A 23,867-nucleotide genomic window follows, 5' to 3' on the forward strand; every position below is an offset into this window, starting at 1 on the left:
TATAATTTAATTTAAAATAATTTAGTTTTGTTTAATAAACAATACAAGCAAATTTAAAAATTAAGTGTTTTATATTAAAGCATATTAAATATTTAGTGTAATAAAAAATACTGAAAAGTAGAGTTTAAAAAATCGTTTCCATAATTATACATGATACGTGATATCAATACTTACATAACTTAAAAAGTTACCCAAAATATAAAAAAAATATCTTACAACCGTTTAGAGATTTTTTAGCTTGTGTTTTATACTTTCTTATTTTTGTCTTAGTTCGCTTTTTTTCTAGGTATAAATTTTAAGACGGAGTATGAAAAAGAATTTATTTATTTTTTTGGGCAATGATCTATACAATGAACTATAACTTAATGTATAAATCTTGACAGAAAAGCAGGAAAAGATGAAATTACGTGGAAGGTTAAGTCTATCTGAGCATGAATGTATGTAGATTATTTTTGGTGATTTTATTATTGATACTATATTAATTAAAGCATATTTTACATATAGATGAATGTGAATACAAGATCATCTGTTTATGCTTTTATATCAATTTATAATATAAATTCTATTATGAATATATAGGCTATATTACCAACTTATTATTAAGAGAACTTTACTTTTAACTAGTGTTTTTGTATACTTTCTGGTTGAAATCTGATATAATTGACAAAGATCCATTTATAAAATGGAATCTTTTTTATTTACTATTTTCTTTCATAGCTGTCGTGATTATTAGATTTTCAACATTTTGCTCTGTAAATAGTTTGGTATTGTCCAATTAGTAGAGATAGTTCTTGTTCTAAATTATTGTCTCTTTCAATGCTTTTTCTGTGTGTTCTTTAAAAACTTTTATATCAGAGTGATTTAGAGAAGGCTTAAAAAACTAAAAATATTTCGTGGAAAAATCTTTTTCAAAGAAATCTACTTTTTCCTTTTTTTTATAAAGTCTTTGTTCAATGGAATGAATTCTTTTATTTTATATTTTTATATAACGGTTATAGCTTTGTTCTACGTTTTAAGGACTACGTTTTAATTATATAAGCATTTAATGTTATAATTCTGTATAAAAGAGATTTAGAAAATAGAAACTATTTATTATTAACTAGAAAAACGAAACTACAATAGAAATCTATTGTTGTTTATAGCAGTTTTAGGTGATTAAGGAAAACATTTGGGATCGTAGAAGATTTTGAACTAATCTTCTTTTTCCAACTTAACAAACAGAGAGATAACTAAAGAAGAATACTGTAAAAAAAATCTATAATGAGATTTCATCTATATTGAATGAAAAGAATTAATAATTTAATATTTATAAATATTATTTTTTGAATTTTTTAAATTCCTGTTACATCCGAAAGATACAATGTAAAAAAAATTTATGATTTATATGCTCTTATGCAATTATCTAATAAATGTGGTTTATTAACTGATTTCGTAATTTTCTTGTAGCATAGCGAATTTAAAATACTAAGATTGAAGTTTCGATTAATTTACAATAAAAAATATTGATTTGTAGTCACAGCGATGTTTTCTTTACGGGATTTTCTTACCGTTCTTTTTTAATCAGACTGTAATTTAAATTCTAAATGAAATTAGTATGCAAGCATGGTTTAGTTTAAAAAATTTAATTAAGAATTATTTTTTCTCTCTCTTTTCAGATCAAATATTTTTTCTACTAATTTTTATTTATATGGTTCCGAAAGTAGCTCAAAGAGAGAAGAACTAGCCGCGTTTATATGCGTAAGTAAATTATAATTTTTTCAAAGGAAATAATCCATTCTAATAAAGCCGATTAAATTTTTAGAAACTGTAATAAATTTACCAAAAAATAGTATATTAATTACTTTGAAAATATTAAAAAAAATTAAATACTAAAATAATTGCGATAAGAAGTTAAACAGCATCTAAGTAGTATTAATAAAGAAAAATGGTAATCGGAAAAACGTAATTATAAGAAAATGACAATAAAAAACCGACGTTAATTAAATTTTATAGCAAACAAATGTGCTGGGTTTGAGAAAACAAAGAAAAATTTCTGTTGTTGTCCCTTGTCTTCCGTCAGAATGCCAAGATTCTTCAGTAAGTATTCTGCTTAAAAAAGTAATTTATGATAACAAGGAAAATATTGCTCTTAACTTGACATCTTTTGAATAATACATAGACCTAGAACTTTTTTCTTATTTGTAATATATATTCGTCCGTATATATATGTATACATATATATAGCTATATATATCTATAATTTTTTCGATTTTTATTCCTTCTGCTTCTAGCATCTCATCAATTATTTCGATAGAAAAAAACGTTATGGAAATTTCAAAACCTTCATTCTTCGTAAGACCTTTACGGAATCACACAAGCGTAAGTTTTATTCTTGTCGTGCAGCATGTTTCATTAACTTTCTACAAATAAGTGTGATTAGTGTGGTCGTATAAAGAACAATTTGCTATTAAGTACCATTCCCATTTTGCTAAATGACAACTCTTGATTATCCTTAGGCGACGCATAATCGACAGTTTCCAATGTTATCATTTGAATTCTTTAACGTCGTTAACATTTGTGTTTTCCTATTAGAGTAGAGAGATAACGACTTTAAAAAAATTCAAAAATTAAAAAATTTTTCACATTTTATAAAATTTGAATAAATGAAATTTTTTGAGTTAGATTTACAAAGTATTTTTTATAATAATTAATTGTAACTACTTATATTATTAGTTCATATTTCAGTAAATAAATTTTAAGTAGCTACAAATTTTGAGTTTATAAGAACGTATATTTTATATAAATTTTAAAATTATATCCGAGAAATATTCAGAAATTAACTTATATGTAGCATTAACAGAATACTTGTGAGTGGACATTTACTAAATTCATGATTTTGATTGTTTGAGGCTCTTCAGTTTAGCGCCACATTCGTTTTAAAGCCAATTTTAAATGCAAACAAATTGAGTTAGACAGCAGACAATATGCAAATTTTCTATAGAGTTATAGAAATTTATTTATATGGAAATTATAATTCTAAATCAATATTTAAATTAATTACTGTATAATTTTATACATTCATTAGAAATTTTTCATAATTATAATTAAAATTATATACTGAATATATGAGTTATGATTGAAATTTAGATTATATTAATATTTATATGATATTAAAATAAACTTTAAACTTATTTAATTGATGAATAAAAGTAAGATTTTAACGAGTTCTTACCTCATTAATCTGTGTTATAACTTTCTGTTCTGCATAATTTATAATTCTATTTAACAATAATTTATTTAAAATTATCAATTTTTAAATTTGAATATTAATTATTATCATAAGCAGCCTATTTTATAAAGACATACAATTTTTTTTAAAAAAGTTAACACTGTTATCACCTGTTTAATTAAATAAATTTATATTTAATTCTATTTTAAAAATTTAAATAAGTTTTTAAATAGTTAATTAATTTTAATAAAAATTAATTTTAAATTACAGAAAATCATTTCAATTTAAATAGTAAAAATGTATTTTCAGAAGAGAAAAACTTTGTTTTAATGGACGAAAAATCGAGTAAGAATTTATTATTATTATTAAATCTTTTTATATTTAGATAATTTTAATGCATATTGAAATTTTATTGCTGAATTATATTGGTTTTTTTTTCTTTAGTGCATTAGTTGAATTTATTTTTATAAATCGTAGAGTAAACTTACTTACATTTATAAAAACTCTTTAATAAAAAAATGAATATTTTTGAATAAAATTGAATTAAAAGAAACAATTACAATGTAAAAAGTAGTTTTTTTGGAGATTTTTTCAATAAATGAAACTAAGTGAAGGCAAACTGTTATTTTCTTAGTACCTTTGTAATAAATGTCTTAAGAAATAATTAACAAATGTAGTCATGTAAAAAGAAATAAATAAAAAGTTCTTGTTAGAATGTTGAAATAAACAAACCATGTAAAACATATGTAATAACAAAACTTCATGTCAAAAAAATATTAGAAGCAAAATTGCAAATAAATTAAACAAAATTAATACTGTATGTTAATTAACCACATGAAAAAATCCAAACGGCTAATTAAGTTAAAGTCTTTTCTTAATATATTTTGTGTGTGTGTGTGTGTGTTCTATTTTTTATTTTATTTTTTTCTTATACGTATATATTTAAATTTTGTAAAGAACAATTTTCTTTAGAAGTGTTGAACACTAGATCGTGTTTTTAAACAATCACATTGCTTATTCTCCACCTTTTATTAGTCAACTAATAAAAAGTGGAGAATAAGCCATGTGATGGTTTAAAAACACGATCTAGTGTTCAACACTTCTAAAGAATATATTACAACACGGTTTCACAACAAACCAACAATTTTATTTTTACCTATTTCTTTGTCTACCTCAGCGGCTCTCACTAAAGTTATTGTAAGAGTTAAAATAATAAATAATAAAAGTTAAAATAATAAATAATGAAAATTTTTTGTAAATCTAAATTCGTCCTGGCAATTTTTTAAAAATGTATTTATTAATTTTATCATTATGCTACCGCTAGAGAACTATTTTAACTTTTTGCATTGGTTGATGGACGAGTAGACTACAATAAAAGGTCGACTCCGCCGTGGAATAGTTATTACCTCAACAGCGGTGAAAGGACCGAATGAAATATTCATATCCAGTATGTATAGTCTACCAAGAAATATATTTTTTGTAAATCTTAATAAATCCCGTATCGTTTTCGAAAATTTCTGAAATTTTGCAGGGAAGCCTGTATATTCGGGGATTGATAATATAAAATTTTGGTAATTAAAGGTCGAGGGAGTGGGGAGATAGAGGGGAGGTTATGTGTCATATCTCGAGTGGAGTTGGACATAATGAAGATTTTATTCATTATAAGACTTCAATTTGAAGAAATTGTAAACCTATAAATTCCAACTGTCGTTCTTCCTTAATCTCGATAACAGAGTTAGACAGATGAAAGTCGAGACCAGATATAAAAACAACTTACGGGCAGGAAGCCACAATTAACTTTACAAGAACTTCCGGTATAGACTGGAAGTCACGTGATTTCAATTCAAAAATTTCCCCAGAACGGAGTTGCATAGATGACTGGCATGACACTGTTGTTGCCAGGAAAAGTATGACGTACAGGGGCAAGACAGGAATAATTTACCAGATCATATCTTTTAAATTAAAAATATGATTAAAAATTGCAGCCCGGCATTAATATCATAATAATTTTTGTTAGCATTTACATACTTTTTTTTTTAAATTCATCTCTAGCTTCAAAATTTAAGTTAAGCAGCTCGTTGGAGTTTTTAAATTTCTTATTTAATTTATTAGAATATCGATGACAGAAGGCCACAAGAAACCTTAGTAAACACTGCTGGTCAATATGTAAATCAATTACATTGATATGTGTAATAATTTGTATGTATAAACATTCCTCTTTTAATTGCTATCTTCGGTAATTATATTCTTCGAATTTTTAAAATCTTTTCCAATTGCCTATTTGTTATTAATACTTCAAAATGGTGGACTGGCAGTTTCACTGCTTTTTTTTATCAACACAGATCTTATAGAATTTTAGTTCTACTAGAAAGAAACAAAAGGCAACTGCTTCATTTTTTTTATATAAATATAAATTCACATAGATCAATAAATCGATATGCGAGAATTTTAAACAGAATTTAAATAAAGTTTTTATTTGTTTTTTTTTAACATGATACGCATTATATAATTCGCAATTTTTATTTAATAATGGAAAAATAAAATAAAATATTTCTGATATCTATAGAAAGGTTTTAAAAAATTTATTGTTACCTATCTGTTCTGTATCATATAACAAGTGTAAACACATAAATGATAACCACATCTCATATTTGTCGTTTCTTGTCCACGTTATTTCTGTTTAAGTTTTGCAGATGCTTTTAATTTGCTTTTGTTTATTTATTTGGTCATATCTTTTATTCTTTTTATACATATTTTTCTATTTTTATGTCCATAATGAACTACACTGCAATTTTTTCTATTTGTATTCTTTTGTAATTGTTTCAGTCACGTTTACGTGTCGTACTGTACTGTACAGTACGTGATGTATACCGAGTTAAATTGTTTTCTTCTTGTTCTTGCGTTAGGTTTTTATTTTATTTCTTTGTTAGTGTTTACAAGAGAGAGAAAATAGATTTGAAATTTCATCTTAAAAGTAAAAAGTTTCTAATTTTGTTTTTTCGCGTTTATGTTTTTTCAAATTATTGTTTCGATTAGAATTTTTATATTAAAAAATTATGCATGTTTTTAAGAATTTTATTTAAACAATATAATTCTTAGATTTGCATTTATCTTGAGACTTTTCCGTTTTTTTTTTTTTTTTTTTTTTAAATAAGATTTTACCTTATAATTATTTTTAAGTTAAATTTTACTTACATTTTTGATAATACTTTTTTTATAGATAAATTCTTGGAATTATTATCACTGTAGATTCATTACAGTGTAATTTTTATCATAAAATTTTATCACTATTATTCTTAAATTACTAATATAAGCGCTAATATAATTTACATCGAATTCGTACATTCTAGCTTCATTAAATGAGTGTAAAAACTTAATCATATTTCTGATAATTAATTTATTAACAATAAAGAAGTTTAAAATTTTTTATTGTATTTATTTTTTTAATTAGTTGTAATTTAATTTTAATTTTAAATGATTGTATTGTATTCACAGTTATGAGGTTCTTACCGTTGTTCGATGGTCCCGCGTATTCGGATTGATCCCTTCAGATAATTCTCTTCTGACTGCTTGTCTTCAGGTGCTCACACCAAACAATAATATCTCCTAAACGAACTCATTCGAACTCTTTCTAAACGAGTTGTTCGCCAGCTCTTTTACTATTGATGTGTTCTAATTGGATCAGGAACACCAGTCGATCATTAACCAATACCGAATCACCAATTGTAATAGGTGACAAACAATCGATATTCTTACGGGAATACATCCCGTGTATATTATGTTGTAGTTGTTGACGCTAATGTTACAACCTTTAGTTGTAAAGTTACATTTCTCCACAATAGCGAAAGAGGTCAGCCCGGGATTTCAAACAATTGAAGCACGGTAACATAAACCAAATGTGAGACGTGTTTTACTTTCCCAACTGTTATAACATAACACGGGAAAGTATTGTATTCGTGTCAAATTTGACCCTCCGGGTTTTTTGCAAATCTCGACGTTTTGAGATCCTAAATCCAAAAATAAATAAAAAAAAACCAAGAAAAAAATTTCACAGTGTAGACTATGTGTGTGTTCGTGCTATTTCTTTTAGTATCTCAAAATGGGGTAAAAATTCAGAAACGAAATTTGACTTGTTAACTCGCACATAAGAGGCATTCGTGTTATTAAATTTTATAGTACAGAACTCAAGGTGGAGAGATAGAGGGGAGTCTCGTGTCATCTCTCGAGTGTGATCGGACTTAATGGAAAAATTTTCGTTTGTTATTGGTATTTACAATATTTTTAAACACTCATCTCTATCCTCAAAGTTAATTTTTTTTATAATAATCAATAATGTAAAAGTTATTTTAATAGCATCTAGTAACGGATGGCACTACACACAATTTTAATTTCGAGCTAGTGTTATAGTGCTTTTAAACTTAAAAATCTTCGTTTAAAAAATGTATTTATCATAATTCAATAAGATTAATAATAACAAAAGCTTTAAAAGAAGTAAATTTCATATCGTAGTATAATTGAAAATTATCGGACTTCCTAACTGCCCTCTTAATTCCCTGTTCGAGTGCCGGAAAAGTCGAGCAAGAGCCTTTGCTCGACTTATTGAAAATGTACTGTACTTTTGTATTATTTTATAGAATAGAACTTTAAAAAAAAGTAAATTCAATCTAATATATACGTGTATGTGTGTTTTTTAGTTTTTTTTGAAATTGTATATTGAAAACTCCGCACATTTCAATTTCTAAAAGAGTATTTTTGGAATTTTTTATTCAAAATATGCTAATATAAATTCTATTAGTTTCGTTAGAATAATGTAATTTATCTCAATTTTAAGTTATTATTTTCATTCGCTCGAATACCGTAATATTGATATTAAAATATAGGCTACTATTCCAGTATAGCAAACAACTGTCGTCAACTGCATTTGTAAACATGATTAATACAAATGAAAATACTTTTGATTTTATAGAAAAAAGAATATTTTAATGTTAAAGTTTACTTAGGTTTTTATACTCATTTTTTATTTATTCATGCATTATCTACTTAAAGCTTTCTACCTAATCCGTACGATCTTTATCAAAAAAAATTCATGCATAATAATAATAAGAATAGTCAACTAATGAAGAGTACATGAAAGTATGAAACATTAATAACTTACTTTATCGATTATTTTTTACAATTCGGAAAAAATAGATATTTTCAATACTTTATGTACCATAAAAATTTAAAACAATCTTGTTCTTGAATGAAGAATATTTTACAGCTCTGTCATAAAAGTCGTTGGCTATGATAAACTCAGCCTTAGTAACTACACATATATGAAATAAATTTATCTGCATAAAGTTTATGCTATATATAACTATTAAACTAATTTTGCTATGCTATCTTTTAGTGAATTTTTATATAACCATGTAAAATTTTATTAAAGAATTTATTATATTAATCTAAAATGACAGTAGAATTCTTATTGATAAATTACTGTGCTTAATAGTATAATCTAGATTATACACGAGGATTAGAGAGACCGCAGCACACAATAAGCATTATACTAATCTTTTATAAGTAAAATAAACAATAAGCGTATTTTAATCTACAAGTTTATAATATATTAGTGTTTACATTACCCGGTCTCAATTCTAGATCTATTTATTGCAGCCGGATAACTCGCAATGAGTTTGAATCAGTTAATCGAATCCCTAATCCGAATTAACCATGATAAATTACGATGGTTCAGTTGAATTCGAATCCATTATCGAATAGTCTTCCAACAGATCTTAATCGTATATTCACCATTAAAATACGAAAATAAGGTTTTGTGGGAAAATATACATTAATAATAACAAAAAATCAAAATTATTGTTAATACAGTTCGTTATATAATTATAAAAATGACTTTAAATTTAGGAGCCGTTCTCGATCTCGCCGCCACAGACATCATTACTGCAGCCGTTCTCGTTCACGATCTCCTAGACATCGTAGATAGTAAGTAAATTTATTTATTATTAAAATGATTTTAAAATAATGCTTGAAAAATTGTGGCATGGGTCATAAAAAATTATTCTAATGTTGTCAGATTAGATCATTTCATGATCTGAAATAATTTTAAATTTTGGCTTAGATTCCTGAGATAATTCATATATTATAAAGAAAGCAGCACTTTTTAAATTTATTTTTATGCTGTAGTAAAACTTCAAAATAGTTACAATATAGTTTTGATTGCATAATAAAAATGAAATCTGTATATGTTAAAAGTTTGTTTTTTCTGTCCTAAAGAAAATAAAATGATGTTGGAATTCTCATTTTCATGGTTTTGAAATTTTACTTCAAAGCATGAAAAGTACAAATTAGTTCTTTACTGCTATGTAATTTATAAAAGTGAACTTTTATTGTAGCATTCAGTTATGATATACAACCATGAACAAGATGTTAAAATGTCAAAAATTAAATTTTTAATATAATGCTATTATTTCATGTTTATTATTATTGATATGATTTCATATATTTACAATTTTTACAATATTCCCTTTATTTTTTAATTATGTAAAAGATGTGAAGGGGGGAAAAATCAAATGTACCATCAGTTAATCATTTTAAAACTTAATCTAAATTTAAACATAAATCAATTCAAACAACTTCTGTGTAATTGTTTCTATGTTATGCAATTATTTTGTTTCATTATTTACATTTTGCAATTAAAATTTTTCATTTTTATATTGCAATCAGTCTCTTTTAAAATATTGCTTATTCAATGGTAATTATTTTCTCTGTTTAGAAGGAATGAAATCATAATTTAAAATCATTTAATAATCAGCATAATTTCTGGTAGATATCTGTTATTGATGAATACATTTGACATTATATATCTAAATTTAATAACATTGAACAAACAAATTTTTGAAGTTTGACAATGAAATTATTTTTTACATTAGGTAGTGCTTTTTTTGAGTAGCTTTGTGTCGTTAAAAATTCTCATAGCTAAAGCATTGCATTAATTTTTTTGAAGTAAATCAAAAAATACCGAATGCATGATTTTTCAGTACAAACAAACTCAGTTTAATACTACATTTATTATAGTTTCTAACATTTAAAATATTTTTATTTTTCCTGTTATGGCAATAGTGAATTTCATCTAAAAATCCTTCCATTTCTTACAAGTTTATATAGCTAGAACATTTCATGCTTGATAAAGATGTCTTTCTGCTTTGGTTAAATAGTATTTAATTATTAGATTGCTATTAAATATTAGTTACTGTTAATTTTATTTATAATAATTTAATATATTTTAATAAATATACTTTCAAATCTACAAAATAAATTGATTAATTTGAAATACAGGTGCTCCTCTATTTACAAACAGGTTAGGTTTCCAAGGTTTTGTCACAAGTTGAAAACTAAGCTAGAAAGTACATTTACACACAGAATAACCACTTACTGTTAGTATTTGATCCTTCAATGTACTTAATAGATGATGATATGCTTGTTTATCTGCTTACTACTACAGTGTGAGCAAGTAAACACTAAAAGTACTACTTAGTAGTGAGTGTTTCAAACACACTTTCTTTTCACCTAAACTGCTTAGTTTATAATGTCCAGTTTAGCTTCCATGGTAATAGTGACACTTCTTTCATTTATCCCCATTGCTAGATTTACTGTTGTGTTTTGGATGCATTTTTGAAGCACTAGTCATAAAAATTGTGAACAGTAATGAAAAATGCTGTTACTATGACACTATCAATATCTGTGCCACTTCGTGAAAGGCAAAAGAATTTTGGAAACCATGTGAAATTTAAATTTTAGACATGTCAAATTTTCTATAAGTTGAATGTTTGTAAGTAGGGAAGCACCTATATACAAAATTTTAATTCAGTGAATAAGTAAAGGAAAATATATTTATCATGAAATAATTTTTGGCTAATTATGATATGGAGTTCATTAGTTTTAGTTTGTTGGCAATATTGTATTATTTCAATAGTGCAAAAGTTTATTTAAATAGTGAACATTAAAACAGATTGTTTCCACACTATTTGCCATCATAACTCTTGATTGTTGTCATAAAGTTGTGTTATCAAATTCAAACTTTGTGTGCAGAAATTTATTATAACTATCTTAAATTTGAAACAATAAGAATTATTATTGCAGTAATTCTTATTCGAATTTCTCAAGTTAATGTCAGACTACTGTATTTTAGAATGACCAGCATGCTAGTCTATTTGGGGAGACCAAGAAATCAGATATTTCCATATGGTAAAAACCAACATGCCAGTTTAAGTGAGGTTATACATTCCTCTTTAGAGGGCGCATTAAAAAAATGAATGAGATACATTACATAAAAAGGAAAGAGTTTTTATTCTAAAACTGAAACTGTCGGCATTACAGCAAAAACTAAAATTATACGTTTAATTTCTTCATTTTGTTTTCTTTCTAACTATGTAAAGTACAGTCGACCCCCCCCCCTATAATTACGGTCCCTATAATTACGATTCCTATAAAACTACGAAAAAATATACGTATTTTGGAAATGTTGAGTCGGATTAGTGTAGAATTGATTAATTTTATGGAAGAAAACCTTTCAATCAGCCGTAGTCCGTAAACTTGACACGTGTCGGGCTGTGATTGGAACGACTTGTAAGAAATCGGATTCCTAATAAATTGGAACGTATCTATATCTTATAGGGGGGTCGACTGTANTTTTTTTTTTTTTTTTTTTTTTTTTTTTTTTTTTTTTTTTTTTTTTTTTTTTTTTTTTTTTTTTTTTTTTTTTTTTTTTTTTTTTTTTTTTTTTTTTTTTTTTTTTTTTTTTTTTTTTTTTTTTTTTTTTTTTTTTTTTTTTTTTTTTTTTTTTTTTTTTTTTTTTTTTTTTTTTTTTTTTTTTTTTTTTTTTTTTTTTTTTTTTTTTTTTTTTTTTTTTTTTTTTTTTTTTTTTTTTTTTTTTTTTTTTTTTTTTTTTTTTTTTTTTTTTTTTTTTTTTTTTTTTTTTTTTTTTTTTTTTTTTTTTTTTTTTTTTTTTTTTTTTTTTTTTTTTTTTTTTTTTTTTTTTTTTTTTTTTTTTTTTTTTTTTTTTTTTTTTTTTTTTTTTTTTTTTTTTTTTTTTTTTTTTTTTTTTTTTTTTTTTTTTTTTTTTTTTTTTTTTTTTTTTTTTTTTTTTTTTTTTTTTTTTTTTTTTTTTTTTTTTTTTTTTTTTTTTTTTTTTTTTTTTTTTTTTTTTTTTTTTTTTTTTTTTTTTTTTTTTTTTTTTTTTTTTTTTTTTTTTTTTTTTTTTTTTTTTTTTTTTTTTTTTTTTTTTTTTTTTTTTTTTTTTTTTTTTTTTTTTTTTTTTTTTTTTTTTTTTTTTTTTTTTTTTTTTTTTTTTTTTTTTTTTTTTTTTTTTTTTTTTTTTTTTTTTTTTTTTTTTTTTTTTTTTTTTTTTTTTTTTTTTTTTTTTTTTTTTTTTTTTTTTTTTTTTTTTTTTTTTTTTTTTTTTTTTTTTTTTTTTTTTTTTTTTTTTTTTTTTTTTTTTTTTTTTTTTTTTTTTTTTTTTTTTTTTTTTTTTTTTTTTTTTTTTTTTTTTTTTTTTTTTTTTTTTTTTTTTTTTTTTTTTTTTTTTTTTTTTTTTTTTTTTTTTTTTTTTTTTTTTTTTTTTTTTTTTTTTTTTTTTTTTTTTTTTTTTTTTTTTTTTTTTTTTTTTTTTTTTTTTTTTTTTTTTTTTTTTTTTTTTTTTTTTTTTTTTTTTTTTTTTTTTTTTTTTTTTTTTTTTTTTTTTTTTTTTTTTTTTTTTTTTTTTTTTTTTTTTTTTTTTTTTTTTTTTTTTTTTTTTTTTTTTTTTTTTTTTTTTTTTTTTTTTTTTTTTTTTTTTTTTTTTTTTTTTTTTTTTTTTTTTTTTTTTTTTTTTTTTTTTTTTTTTTTTTTTTTTTTTTTTTTTTTTTTTTTTTTTTTTTTTTTTTTTTTTTTTTTTTTTTTTTTTTTTTTTTTTTTTTTTTTTTTTTTTTTTTTTTTTTTTTTTTTTTTTTTTTTTTTTTTTTTTTTTTTTTTTTTTTTTTTTTTTTTTTTTTTTTTTTTTTTTTTTTTTTTTTTTTTTTTTTTTTTTTTTTTTTTTTTTTTTTTTTTTTTTTTTTTTTTTTTTTTTTTTTTTTTTTTTTTTTTTTTTTTTTTTTTTTTTTTTTTTTTTTTTTTTTTTTTTTTTTTTTTTTTTTTTTTTTTTTTTTTTTTTTTTTTTTTTTTTTTTTTTTTTTTTTTTTTTTTTTTTTTTTTTTTTTTTTTTTTTTTTTTTTTTTTTTTTTTTTTTTTTTTTTTTTTTTTTTTTTTTTTTTTTTTTTTTTTTTTTTTTTTTTTTTTTTTTTTTTTTTTTTTTTTTTTTTTTTTTTTTTTTTTTTTTTTTTTTTTTTTTTTTTTTTTTTTTTTTTTTTTTTTTTTTTTTTTTTTTTTTTTTTTTTTTTTTTTTTTTTTTTTTTTTTTTTTTTTTTTTTTTTTTTTTTTTTTTTTTTTTTTTTTTTTTTTTTTTTTTTTTTTTTTTTTTTTTTTTTTTTTTTTTTTTTTTTTTTTTTTTTTTTTTTTTTTTTTTTTTTTTTTTTTTTTTTTTTTTTTTTTTTTTTTTTTTTTTTTTTTTTTTTTTTTTTTTTTTTTTTTTTTTTTTTTTTTTTTTTTTTTTTTTTTTTTTTTTTTTTTTTTTTTTTTTTTTTTTTTTTTTTTTTTTTTTTTTTTTTTTTTTTTTTTTTTTTTTTTTTTTTTTTTTTTTTTTTTTTTTTTTTTTTTTTTTTTTTTTTTTTTTTTTTTTTTTTTTTTTTTTTTTTTTTTTTTTTTTTTTTTTTTTTTTTTTTTTTTTTTTTTTTTTTTTTTTTTTTTTTTTTTTTTTTTTTTTTTTTTGCCCGGTCTTTATGTTTTTCGTCCATAGAACATTTCTGGAATCAAATAAAATGCCAATTTCGGTCATCTACGAGTGTGAGAAATATGTTGCGTCGATTGCAAAATCTATGACAAATCTTTGGCAGAATATCATACGGCGCTTGTATGTCTCCATACCCGATATATCGCTATATGTATCTAGGCAAGAGATCCTAGAAGGTACTAAAGGTTCTTTAAAATTGTATTGTTGTTGTGCAGGAAATCGTCCTCTTTCTATGATATTGTAATCATTTATTACAATACCATCATCATTACGTTCGCACCAATAAAATTTTATTTGGGTCCAATGTCTTTTGGTGCGTAGTTTTTTCTAAATAAGAGTTGTTACTATCGATATTTAAACACAATATTATTTTTGTAATTAGTTTAAAAGTATCATTATATTGATTACGTAAGAAAGAAATCAAAATAAAGATCTTTTTCTGGACAATATTTTAATCAATAAGAAGTAATAGAATAAGATATTAAAATAACGACTCCTTGTAAAGTTGAAAAATAATATTATAAGCTTAATTTATTATAAAGATCATTATAAGTAAACTGAAAAGTGGATTTTAAATAAAATTTAGAAATAATAATATATCATCTAGTCTATAATATGAAAAAAATCAATACGGGGAAAAACATTTTTTAACTAAATTTATGTAAATCTACTATCAATATGCATAAATTCAGTTAAGATATTTATATGAATACTTTGTATGAATTATTGACTACTTTGGAAAGAATATGCAATAGAAAAGTTATTTGAAACGATTCTTTTGTATGTAAAACAACAGCAATCGTTATTTCGAATAAAAGGAAGGTTATCTATTGTAGCTTCAGATAGTTTGAGGCGTGATAACACTTTTATCGCGTATTTTTATGTGCGATAGCGACTACTGTATTATGTTATCATGAGATATGCAGAGACGTTTACAAAATAGTTTCCAAGCAATAACTTTTTGATATTACATTCTGACGTTTTTATTAAAAATTCTTCATTGGATTAATGTTGAAATTAAAAATTGGATAAAAATAACAAGTAATGACTAATTAAAAGTTGTAAAAAATTTTAAGTTAATTATATAAGGGAGAACGTTAATAAATTAATAACGGTGAGACGTTGAAGAAAATGGATTTAAAAAACCGAAAAGATTCTTATAGAAATAAATAACGTTTTTCTAAATTAAAAAGATGAAAGGTCTAAAAATGCAGAATAAGACTGTGTTAACTATTATTCATTGATTAAATAATTATTAAGATAGTTCAAATAGATATATTATACCCTAATTTTTTCAATAAATCATTATGCAATCCTCAAACATTTAGAGATCTTTTATCTACTATATTTATCCATATTCTATGTTTATAATTTTATTTTATTTAAATCTGTCATTTATGTAATCTTTGAAAGTCATTTCGTTATTTAGAATATATATTCTAAAGTATATACTAGTACAATTAATTAATATACTAGTATATATTCTATATACTAGTATATTAATCTTCTAAGTTTATCCAATCACAAGAAACATATAAGACTAGCCTTGAGATCAATTTATGACATCTAAAATTGCATTAAAAATTTAGTATACTCTTATAAGAATTTAATAAGAAAAATACAGTAAATACATAGTTTGATGTAGAGATTATAAATTTCTCGGAAGAATTAATTGCACAGATTTCACATCGTTGAGTATGTCACACATTTTTGTTAAAGTTCTAGTTAATTAAATTGTAATAGTGCAACTTAATTAACCTTAAAGTCAAAATCTATAACTGTTGTTATAAGTTGCAAATACGATTAATAAAGTTCTCTAAATTTTAAATGACGAAACGATTAAATAATGATTAATATGTATTTTTCATTTTGAAAGCTAAGAATAAATTATGAAATAAAATTTTACGGTGTTTTACGGTGTATGTCTTACTTTTTTATATATAAAAATGGAATACAGATATGATTATATTGTTTAACTAATGAAAATAATTTTTGAGGAGAAATATAGACTATTAAGAAAATTGAAGACCATCTCGACAATAACAACTCTTAATCTTTATAGTAGACACTGATTGAAAACAAACTACAATACTCTCTACATGTAAGAAGAGAAGCATCAAAAGAAAACAAAATTGGATTTCAAAACTTTCGATAAGATTTCTAAGAATTCTCCAAAACAATCTACTTTATAGACAACATCTCGAAAATTTAGTAAGACAGGAATAAAACTATCTTCATTTCCTTTCATATATATTAATTATAAATAATTATCACATATGAAAAAGTATTAAAAGGTCAACATTATAATCATTCAATTTTATTTCTTTGTTAAATACATTTTACTAAGACCTTTCTTTCATTAATTATAGTGATAAGATGAGACTGTAATAATACTTCTGACATTATAGTCATCAATTAGATGCTTAACAGATAAGAGAACTAAGTTTTCATTTGTAATATATCTTTTTATCTGAATGTTACATAAGCCATCTAATTTACAAGTATCAGAAGTATCATATAAATAAGCGTACGTTAATACCTTATTTTAAAATTCTATACTGTATATAAATATATAGAAAACGTGAATTATTTTTAATATTTTTGAAAAATAAAATTCAATGACAATGTTGCATGATTCTCTTTAAAAATTTAAAGTAGACTCGCTTGAAAAATTTTATTATTGTGAAGATACGACTTTGTCTGCAAAAATAATCCTAATTACACATCGTAAACATATAGTATAAATAAGAGTTAAAAGATATTTTATATTATTTTACATGTAAAATCCTTTTCTGTATTTTATTATAGTAACAACATCTAAAAATGATAATTTTCTTAAATGATCCTATTTCATACGAAGCACGTTAATCCCCTTTAAGCTTTATCGGGTTGAAGTATAGAAGCTGCAAGATCGACAAAAATCGATTTGTAAAATGCAAATTAAACAACGTAAATCCTAGAGTATTTAATAAATTTTACCTTATGCAAACTCAGTTGTAATTAGCGCATCCAAATTCAAATAGACCAATAGAAATAAAGTTTAAAGAGGAATTTATCTATTCGTAAAGTGTTTAGTGATGTAAACTTAAGGATATTTTAACAAGTCAAACACTAAATTTACAAACATATTATTGTTTGCAGATGAAACATGCCAACGTTACGTCACATAAATGATACTTGACTCGAATACAGTGAAGAAGATCGTTGCTATGAATACAAAAACAGGATTTCTACTTTTAGTAGAATGGGCTATATGTCACCGCTGTTCTCGATAAGAATAAACAAACATTTGCTGAAATGACTATCTTATAAAATTATTTCAAAGAAAAAGGTTAAATAATGTATGAAAATATAATAGTAATAGCTTTATAAATCAAGAAAGAGATGAAAAATCTAAAATCTCGAAGTCAGTTGCATAAAAATATATGAACACATGCACATAAATCAAATATAAAACTTTATAATAAATTTAAATTTATAAATTATGAATAAACAGTAGCATAGCTNTATTCGAATTATATCATATGATATTGTAGAGATTTGTAAATTGTCAGAAACATAAAAATATCATTTAATTTTCTTTAATAATTGTTGAAACTTTGCCAATAAAAGTACTAGAGACAAAAATAGGTATAGTCTAGGATCAAGAATCTAGGTTTGACAATGATTGATCTCATATATGAAATCAATCCTCATGAAACCAATTATCATTAAGAAAATTTGCAATTTACTTCTGTTTATCAAGCATTTACATTTTATAGGTCATATTGATAGAATGATTTTATATTTTATTTTATTTTTTTCCAATTGTGAAAGATATTTTTGTTTAATGAAGGCTATTTCTGAAGTTTGAACTTTATAGAACATCCAGACTATAACTGTACTTACAGAGGACTTTAGATTCATGTAAACTTTTTAAAATTTATCAACCAATTTCCATAATAACACGTTACTCTGCAACTCAAAAAGTGATAACATCTGTTACAGATACACCCCAAAACACGATAACGATTATCCAAATGATTAAAGTTCCGTATAAAATTGCTTGATTTACTCTTTTTTATCTTATTTTCAGGTATAAGAATAATGAATTTCGGAAGAATAGACGAAAATTCTTTCAACTTAGAATATTCTTATCCATTGTGTGCCGTGCAAGCATTTGGAATTGCTCTAGCTAATGTATTGTCCAACTGATAATAACATGCAGCTGGATTGTAAATCTCTTCTCTTCTTACAATCCTGAAATGGACTCTCGTCTAACGACATCGAGAATCGCGATTTTAGATGTATACTCACCATTTTTGTTTTCCTTTTTTAATTTGTAACTTTTATTCTAAAAAGAAAAGGATAAACTTTCGAAATTTTATTTGTAAACAATAGTTTGAACAAATTTTTTAACTTATTATACTTGTAAATTATATTTATCCAGCCAGTCGAATAACTGCCGTGGATAAATATAGATTAATAAAGTAACGAAAATAAAAATAATTTACATATCGATTATTTTAAAGCGACGAACAAAGCTAAATATTTATATATTCATGAATTTAAAGGATTGTGCTTAATTTTTCATGCATTTAGTCATTATTTGTTAACAATAAATGAAATTTTACATATTTGAAGAGTAGATAAACATATTAAAATCTTATTAATAGTTATTATTTAGAGATGGGTGAATATCATTTTTTCGTATTTGAATATTAACTGGACTTCGTACCCCGAATACTTATTTTAATTATATGATATAATTTCTTTAGTTAATAATGTATTCAATATTTATTATTTAATTTGTTTTATTTATTTTAATATATTAATAAATTAACATATTAAAAACTATTTACTACTGGAAAACTTGAAAGAATCCGATATTTCACATCTCTAATATTACGTTAATAAAAAGAATAAATTTCAATATTATGAATGCCTCCAATATCACACTATACGTACAGTACAGTCACAATGACCAATTCAGAAGTACCAGAGAGGAATAAGTCAAAAATTAAAAATATTTGAATAATTACAGAGTACTTACTAAGAATTACAGGTGCTCGGGGTATTCAATTATTCGAGATCTGGTTAATATTTAATTCGGGAAAAGCGATATTCTACCATCTCTACAATTTACTAACTTTTGAGAAATGAAACTTCAAACTTTTAATTTGACTTTGAGCTTTAAAGTAGCTTCTTCAGGCACTCTTATCTCAACTATACTCCTGTACGAAATTAAAGCAATACACACAAATATACTGTACAGTACAATATATGGCAAAAACACAGAAATGAATTGCCTTCCATCTCAATAAATCATCCAAATACGTTCTCTGAGGCATGCCTGATAAACTAAGATGTATCAGGAACACTTCCTCACTGTTAGCAGTCCTAGCACATGACTGATTATCAAAAAAGATTTTGCTGTATACATATATATACAACCCATCACAATTTGTCGCACGGGTGTACTGCCATTGTACTTGTACCTTATTTGCATGACACTTGAGTGATAGTATAGTACTTTGATGATTTACATATGATCTAAGATTAAGGTATTCACGTTTTATGGTATTGATTTTACACAGGTTTTGTGTTTATTACTTTAACTATGGACACCATTGTACGATAGGCTAACAAATAATAGTTCTCATTCTCATCTACTGCACACTTTTATTTACGAAAATAAGAATTGGAAAACGTTTAGGATATAGTCTGCGTCTTTTCTTGTCACAAATTAAACACGAGATGTTAAAAAGATGTTGTCTGTGTATGTAGCAGCGGAAAAAGGGGAAACCATTGACACCAAAAAAAATATTATTTGTTCGAACTTTATGATGGCAAATATGGTTTATATGACCATTTTGCAAAACAATCGTCGTGCTAGTGTTAATAAAAGACATTTATTAATAATTCAAATAACGTTTATTTTTGTGTCTCTTCGGGTACTTCTGGATCCTTCGCTTTGACTTTACACATGGAACGATATCGGAGGTAATTGTAGTAATCGAATTTATTTTACATCAACGTAATATTCGCGATTTCGAATCTCGAATACTGGAAAGTATTCGAACATTCGCGAATAGTATCTACCCATTTCGACTACACCGTCTTATATTACAGATATAAGACTTAAGATTAATATAACAGATGATTTTGAAGTTGTTATAAGCAAAACTTTTGACTATAAAACTCGAATAAAGTTTAACAACAGTATTGTTTTATACAAATTCACTTCACTAAATTATCTAAATTATGTCATATCAATTTTCTATTTGAGATGATATCAATTTGCATTCTTGATCAAAATTCAAAAACATTTATGTTAATTTCACAAACAAAATTACCTGTAATTACGTTCTTTAAAATGTAACTAATTTTAAATGATCATAGTGCTAAATGCGAAACTTTATGTATATTCTGAATATGATGCAATGTATTCGATTAAAGAATACATAAAAATGTACAAATGCGTATTGTAAACAATAAAATACGAAGTGTTCACTTGTAATAATTAAAGATATTCTGAAATGCAACAAGAACTTTGTAAGGATTAAAAACAAAATGCATTACTGTTATTTTCCGTATTGGATTACATCAAAACTTATTAATATTGATACGTAAATATGATATATTTATCATTCCAATTTTATTATTTATTTTCTTTTAAATTATGGTTAATCATCGATTAACGACACATATTCTACGAGTATTTTACAAACTGAACTTGAAATGTGAAAACAATCGCAATCTGGGATTCGATTTTTCGTGAAAAAAGTACTATAGGTCTATAAGAAAAAATGTAAAATGTAAAATACTTAAACTATTGCTATTTTCAAAGGAATTTTTAATATATTACATCCTGAAAATGCGCAATATAAATTATAGTTAGTTACGATAAAATATATTCATCTGTAGCATAAGGTTTTATATAAAGTGCATGTCATAAAAATATTCTTGAAATAAATTTTTATAGTTAACTAATATGCAAATTAAAACATTATCAAATAAATGATTGTAAATAGAAATAATTTGCTCGTACCTAGTAAAACTTTTGTAATGAATATAGTAATAACAATGAAAATATTAAATGAAAATGCTTACGTACTGTACTGTACATTCAAAACATCTGCTTCATTGTTGAATTTGACAAGTACGAGTAAGTTTAAGAAGAAAAACCATTATTTTTGAGCTAAAGTTTTGAAAAGCTAAAAACTCATCACCTGTCATCCTCTTTTGATTATTTTTCTGAACGATTTGGCATGATATCTTATATCTAAAATAACAGATAAGAATTCTGTCATCTAAACTTATGCTATATTTAATTATTTTAAATGGTTTTTGAGTTCAAAATATGTTTTACATATTAAAAAAAATAGAAGCGAGAAAAAAACATAATTTTCATACTCATTAATAGAAGCTTTAATTGGGGTTAGACTTAAACTTATTTTATTAAGTTAAACACTTTAAAAAGTTATTTGAGTTCTCGAAAATATAATCTATAATTTGATAAAATTTTTACTGTTTAGATGATTAGATAATTATCTGCTAACGATAGAAAATTCTTACAAATGAAATTTATAGTGATACTTAATAAACAAGCATACATTCTTCTTCTAGTTCTATATCAAAAGTAAATTACAATGAACGGCAAGAATGAAGAAAGTAAAATATGCATATCTTTAAAGTCTTCTATTTCTATTTATTATCCTGTATGTATTTGACTGCGAATAATGTCTTTGACTGCGTTGTATAGAAATGCTAAGTATTCCTATATAACGCAGTCAAAGACATTATTCGCAGCTGACAGAGTTTGGAAAAAGCCATATGGTCGAAGAAAGCAGGATGGCCGTTTCGTTAAATTTCCCTCCATTTAGCCGTTATGACTTGACTGTGAACAGTTGTTGGGGCAGCGGAACATGAGGGCACACATAACACATACACGGCGGCCAGGTTCTGGATGCCCCAGACAGACCACCAAGTGAGATGATCGTCTGATCGTGAGACAAGACAGCTGCAGGAGCATGCTTACCTACCATCCTGAGACAGGTGAAAGCCTCGCTACGGAACTTTGTCTCTTTCCATATTATTGGCAGGCGACCACTAATGTGGAGACCACTTGTAAACTGCCTGTACTGCTGAGCAGTACAGGCGTCTGAGAAACCACTTCGTATGACGTAAATCACCACTGGTCAGTCAGTCGGTCAGACAAAATAATCTTTATTGTCCGACACCACTGAGCACAGCCAGGCAGAAATACAGAAAAATACATAGTAGATATACGTTGTTAGTCATACAAGGGATACAATAATATAATGGCAGAGAAAAGGGAAAGTAAAATAAAATAAAATAAAATAAATGAATTAAAATAAATCAAAATAAGAAGAAAATTAAATAAAAGACTAAAAAATAAAAGAATAAAAATAAAAGTAAACTATAACTAAAGTAACATTGTTGTACCTGTACATGCTGTTATAATAGAGCAATGCGTATGTATACATTGGCACCAAGGCTANAGAAGGTACTAAAGGTTCTTTAAAATTGTATTGTTGTTGAGGTCAATGAATCCCATATCTAATAGAATAGAGTGAAACAAATTCCTTTAACAAGTTAAAAGTTGCTGTTGCTTTGTAAGAAAAAAATCAGGCTTTACTGGTCAGTCTATATTGTTCATATTGGCATTCTGCATGCACTGATGACTGATGTCATTCAGCATAGACAGTTCTATAAACAGTGCATGACACCGTCCCGCACCCCACAGAGCTGACAGAAGTCAGAATTAAAGTACAGTAATAAAATCTTTTCAGGTAAACACGAAAGCGCCCGTGTTCTGTCAAAAATTGGGCTAAATCATGTGTGGGTTAAATCCATTTGCTGTGAACACGTTCCTTCACCTTTGGGATAAAACGTCTTGTTATATGTTGTTGTGGGATCTCGTCCCAATTCATCTAGAAGATCTCTAAGGCATTGTTCAAGATAAGGTATTTAAGTCTTGACTTAGGAATGAGATTGTAAGCAGGAGGAGTAAGAAGATTAGGCGTTACGTTTTGCGCCAGAAAGTCAGCACGGAATGCCGCTGTGTCCTTTGATCCAATTGATGGCATACTCGTTAAAAGACGTAGAAGTTGCAGCGAAGATGTCATTCGCAACATGGTGAGTATTATCATTATTCCCCAAAGCATCAACAGTCGCAGTATTGTCTGTGAAGATGTTTATCAGTTTGTTCACAAAGTTAGTGTTGTACCAGTTGATTGCCATCAATACAGCGAAGATCTCAGCTTGGAAAACAAGACCATTCCGGGTGTAGAGCAAAGGAATCATTGTAAACCTCTTCACGGGCCTGAAAGATCACAAAGGCACTTGCCGTGTCATCCGTTGATTTGGATCCATCTGTAAAAGCTTCAATCTCTGTACGGTAACACGAGGAAAGAGTCCCTTCCTTAAGGCAGGATATGGGAGTATAGATACAGGCCTGTCTAATTCAAACATTGTGGCATTGAAGGTGGTTCCATTAATATCAACATCCCTGCCCCTAGAGATACAGAAATGTTTACTATTGAATTGGAGAAATTGGAGGATGGGGAGCTTCCCAGCCACCACAGGGAGAGCTGCATTCGAAACAGTGGAATACCACCTGGTAAGTCGTAATAAGGCAATCCGTTGTGCAGACCTCAGAAACCGATGGTTGAGATTCAGAGGCAGCAGCGCTCCAAACAGCAGATGCATATGAGATGGTTGGTAAAAACAGGCAATCATATATGGTAGAGGTAGCCAACTTTTATGTACAGAAGATCTACTTTTTATCTTAAAAAT

General features: G+C 24.6%; 1 protein-coding gene across 3 annotated transcripts in view; it reads left to right on the forward strand.

The window, feature by feature from the left end:
* The window catches only part of LOC111634177 (tubby-related protein 3-like), a 71,053-nt gene extending 52,572 nt beyond the window's left edge, over window positions 1-18,481 (forward strand). For 2 of the 3 annotated variants that reach the window (XM_023378882.1, XM_023378884.1), the window contains exons 7-11: window positions 1,656-1,737; window positions 1,993-2,076; window positions 2,271-2,358; window positions 3,479-3,553; window positions 18,142-18,481. In XM_023378882.1, coding sequence (XP_023234650.1) covers window positions 1,656-1,737; window positions 1,993-2,076; window positions 2,271-2,358; window positions 3,479-3,553; window positions 18,142-18,260 — 448 coding nt within the window. In that variant the 3' untranslated portion in view covers window positions 18,261-18,481. The remainder of the gene's footprint in view (window positions 1-1,655; window positions 1,738-1,992; window positions 2,077-2,270; window positions 2,359-3,478; window positions 3,554-18,141) is intronic. The other variant, XM_023378885.1, reaches the window with a different exon arrangement.
* Window positions 18,482-23,867: the final 5,386 nt, after the last annotated feature.

Source organism: Centruroides sculpturatus, unplaced genomic scaffold (genome assembly GCF_000671375.1).
Source record: "Centruroides sculpturatus isolate CEXI.00-Female unplaced genomic scaffold, Cexi_2.0 scaffold741, whole genome shotgun sequence".
Lineage (NCBI taxonomy): Eukaryota > Metazoa > Arthropoda > Arachnida > Scorpiones > Buthidae > Centruroides > Centruroides sculpturatus.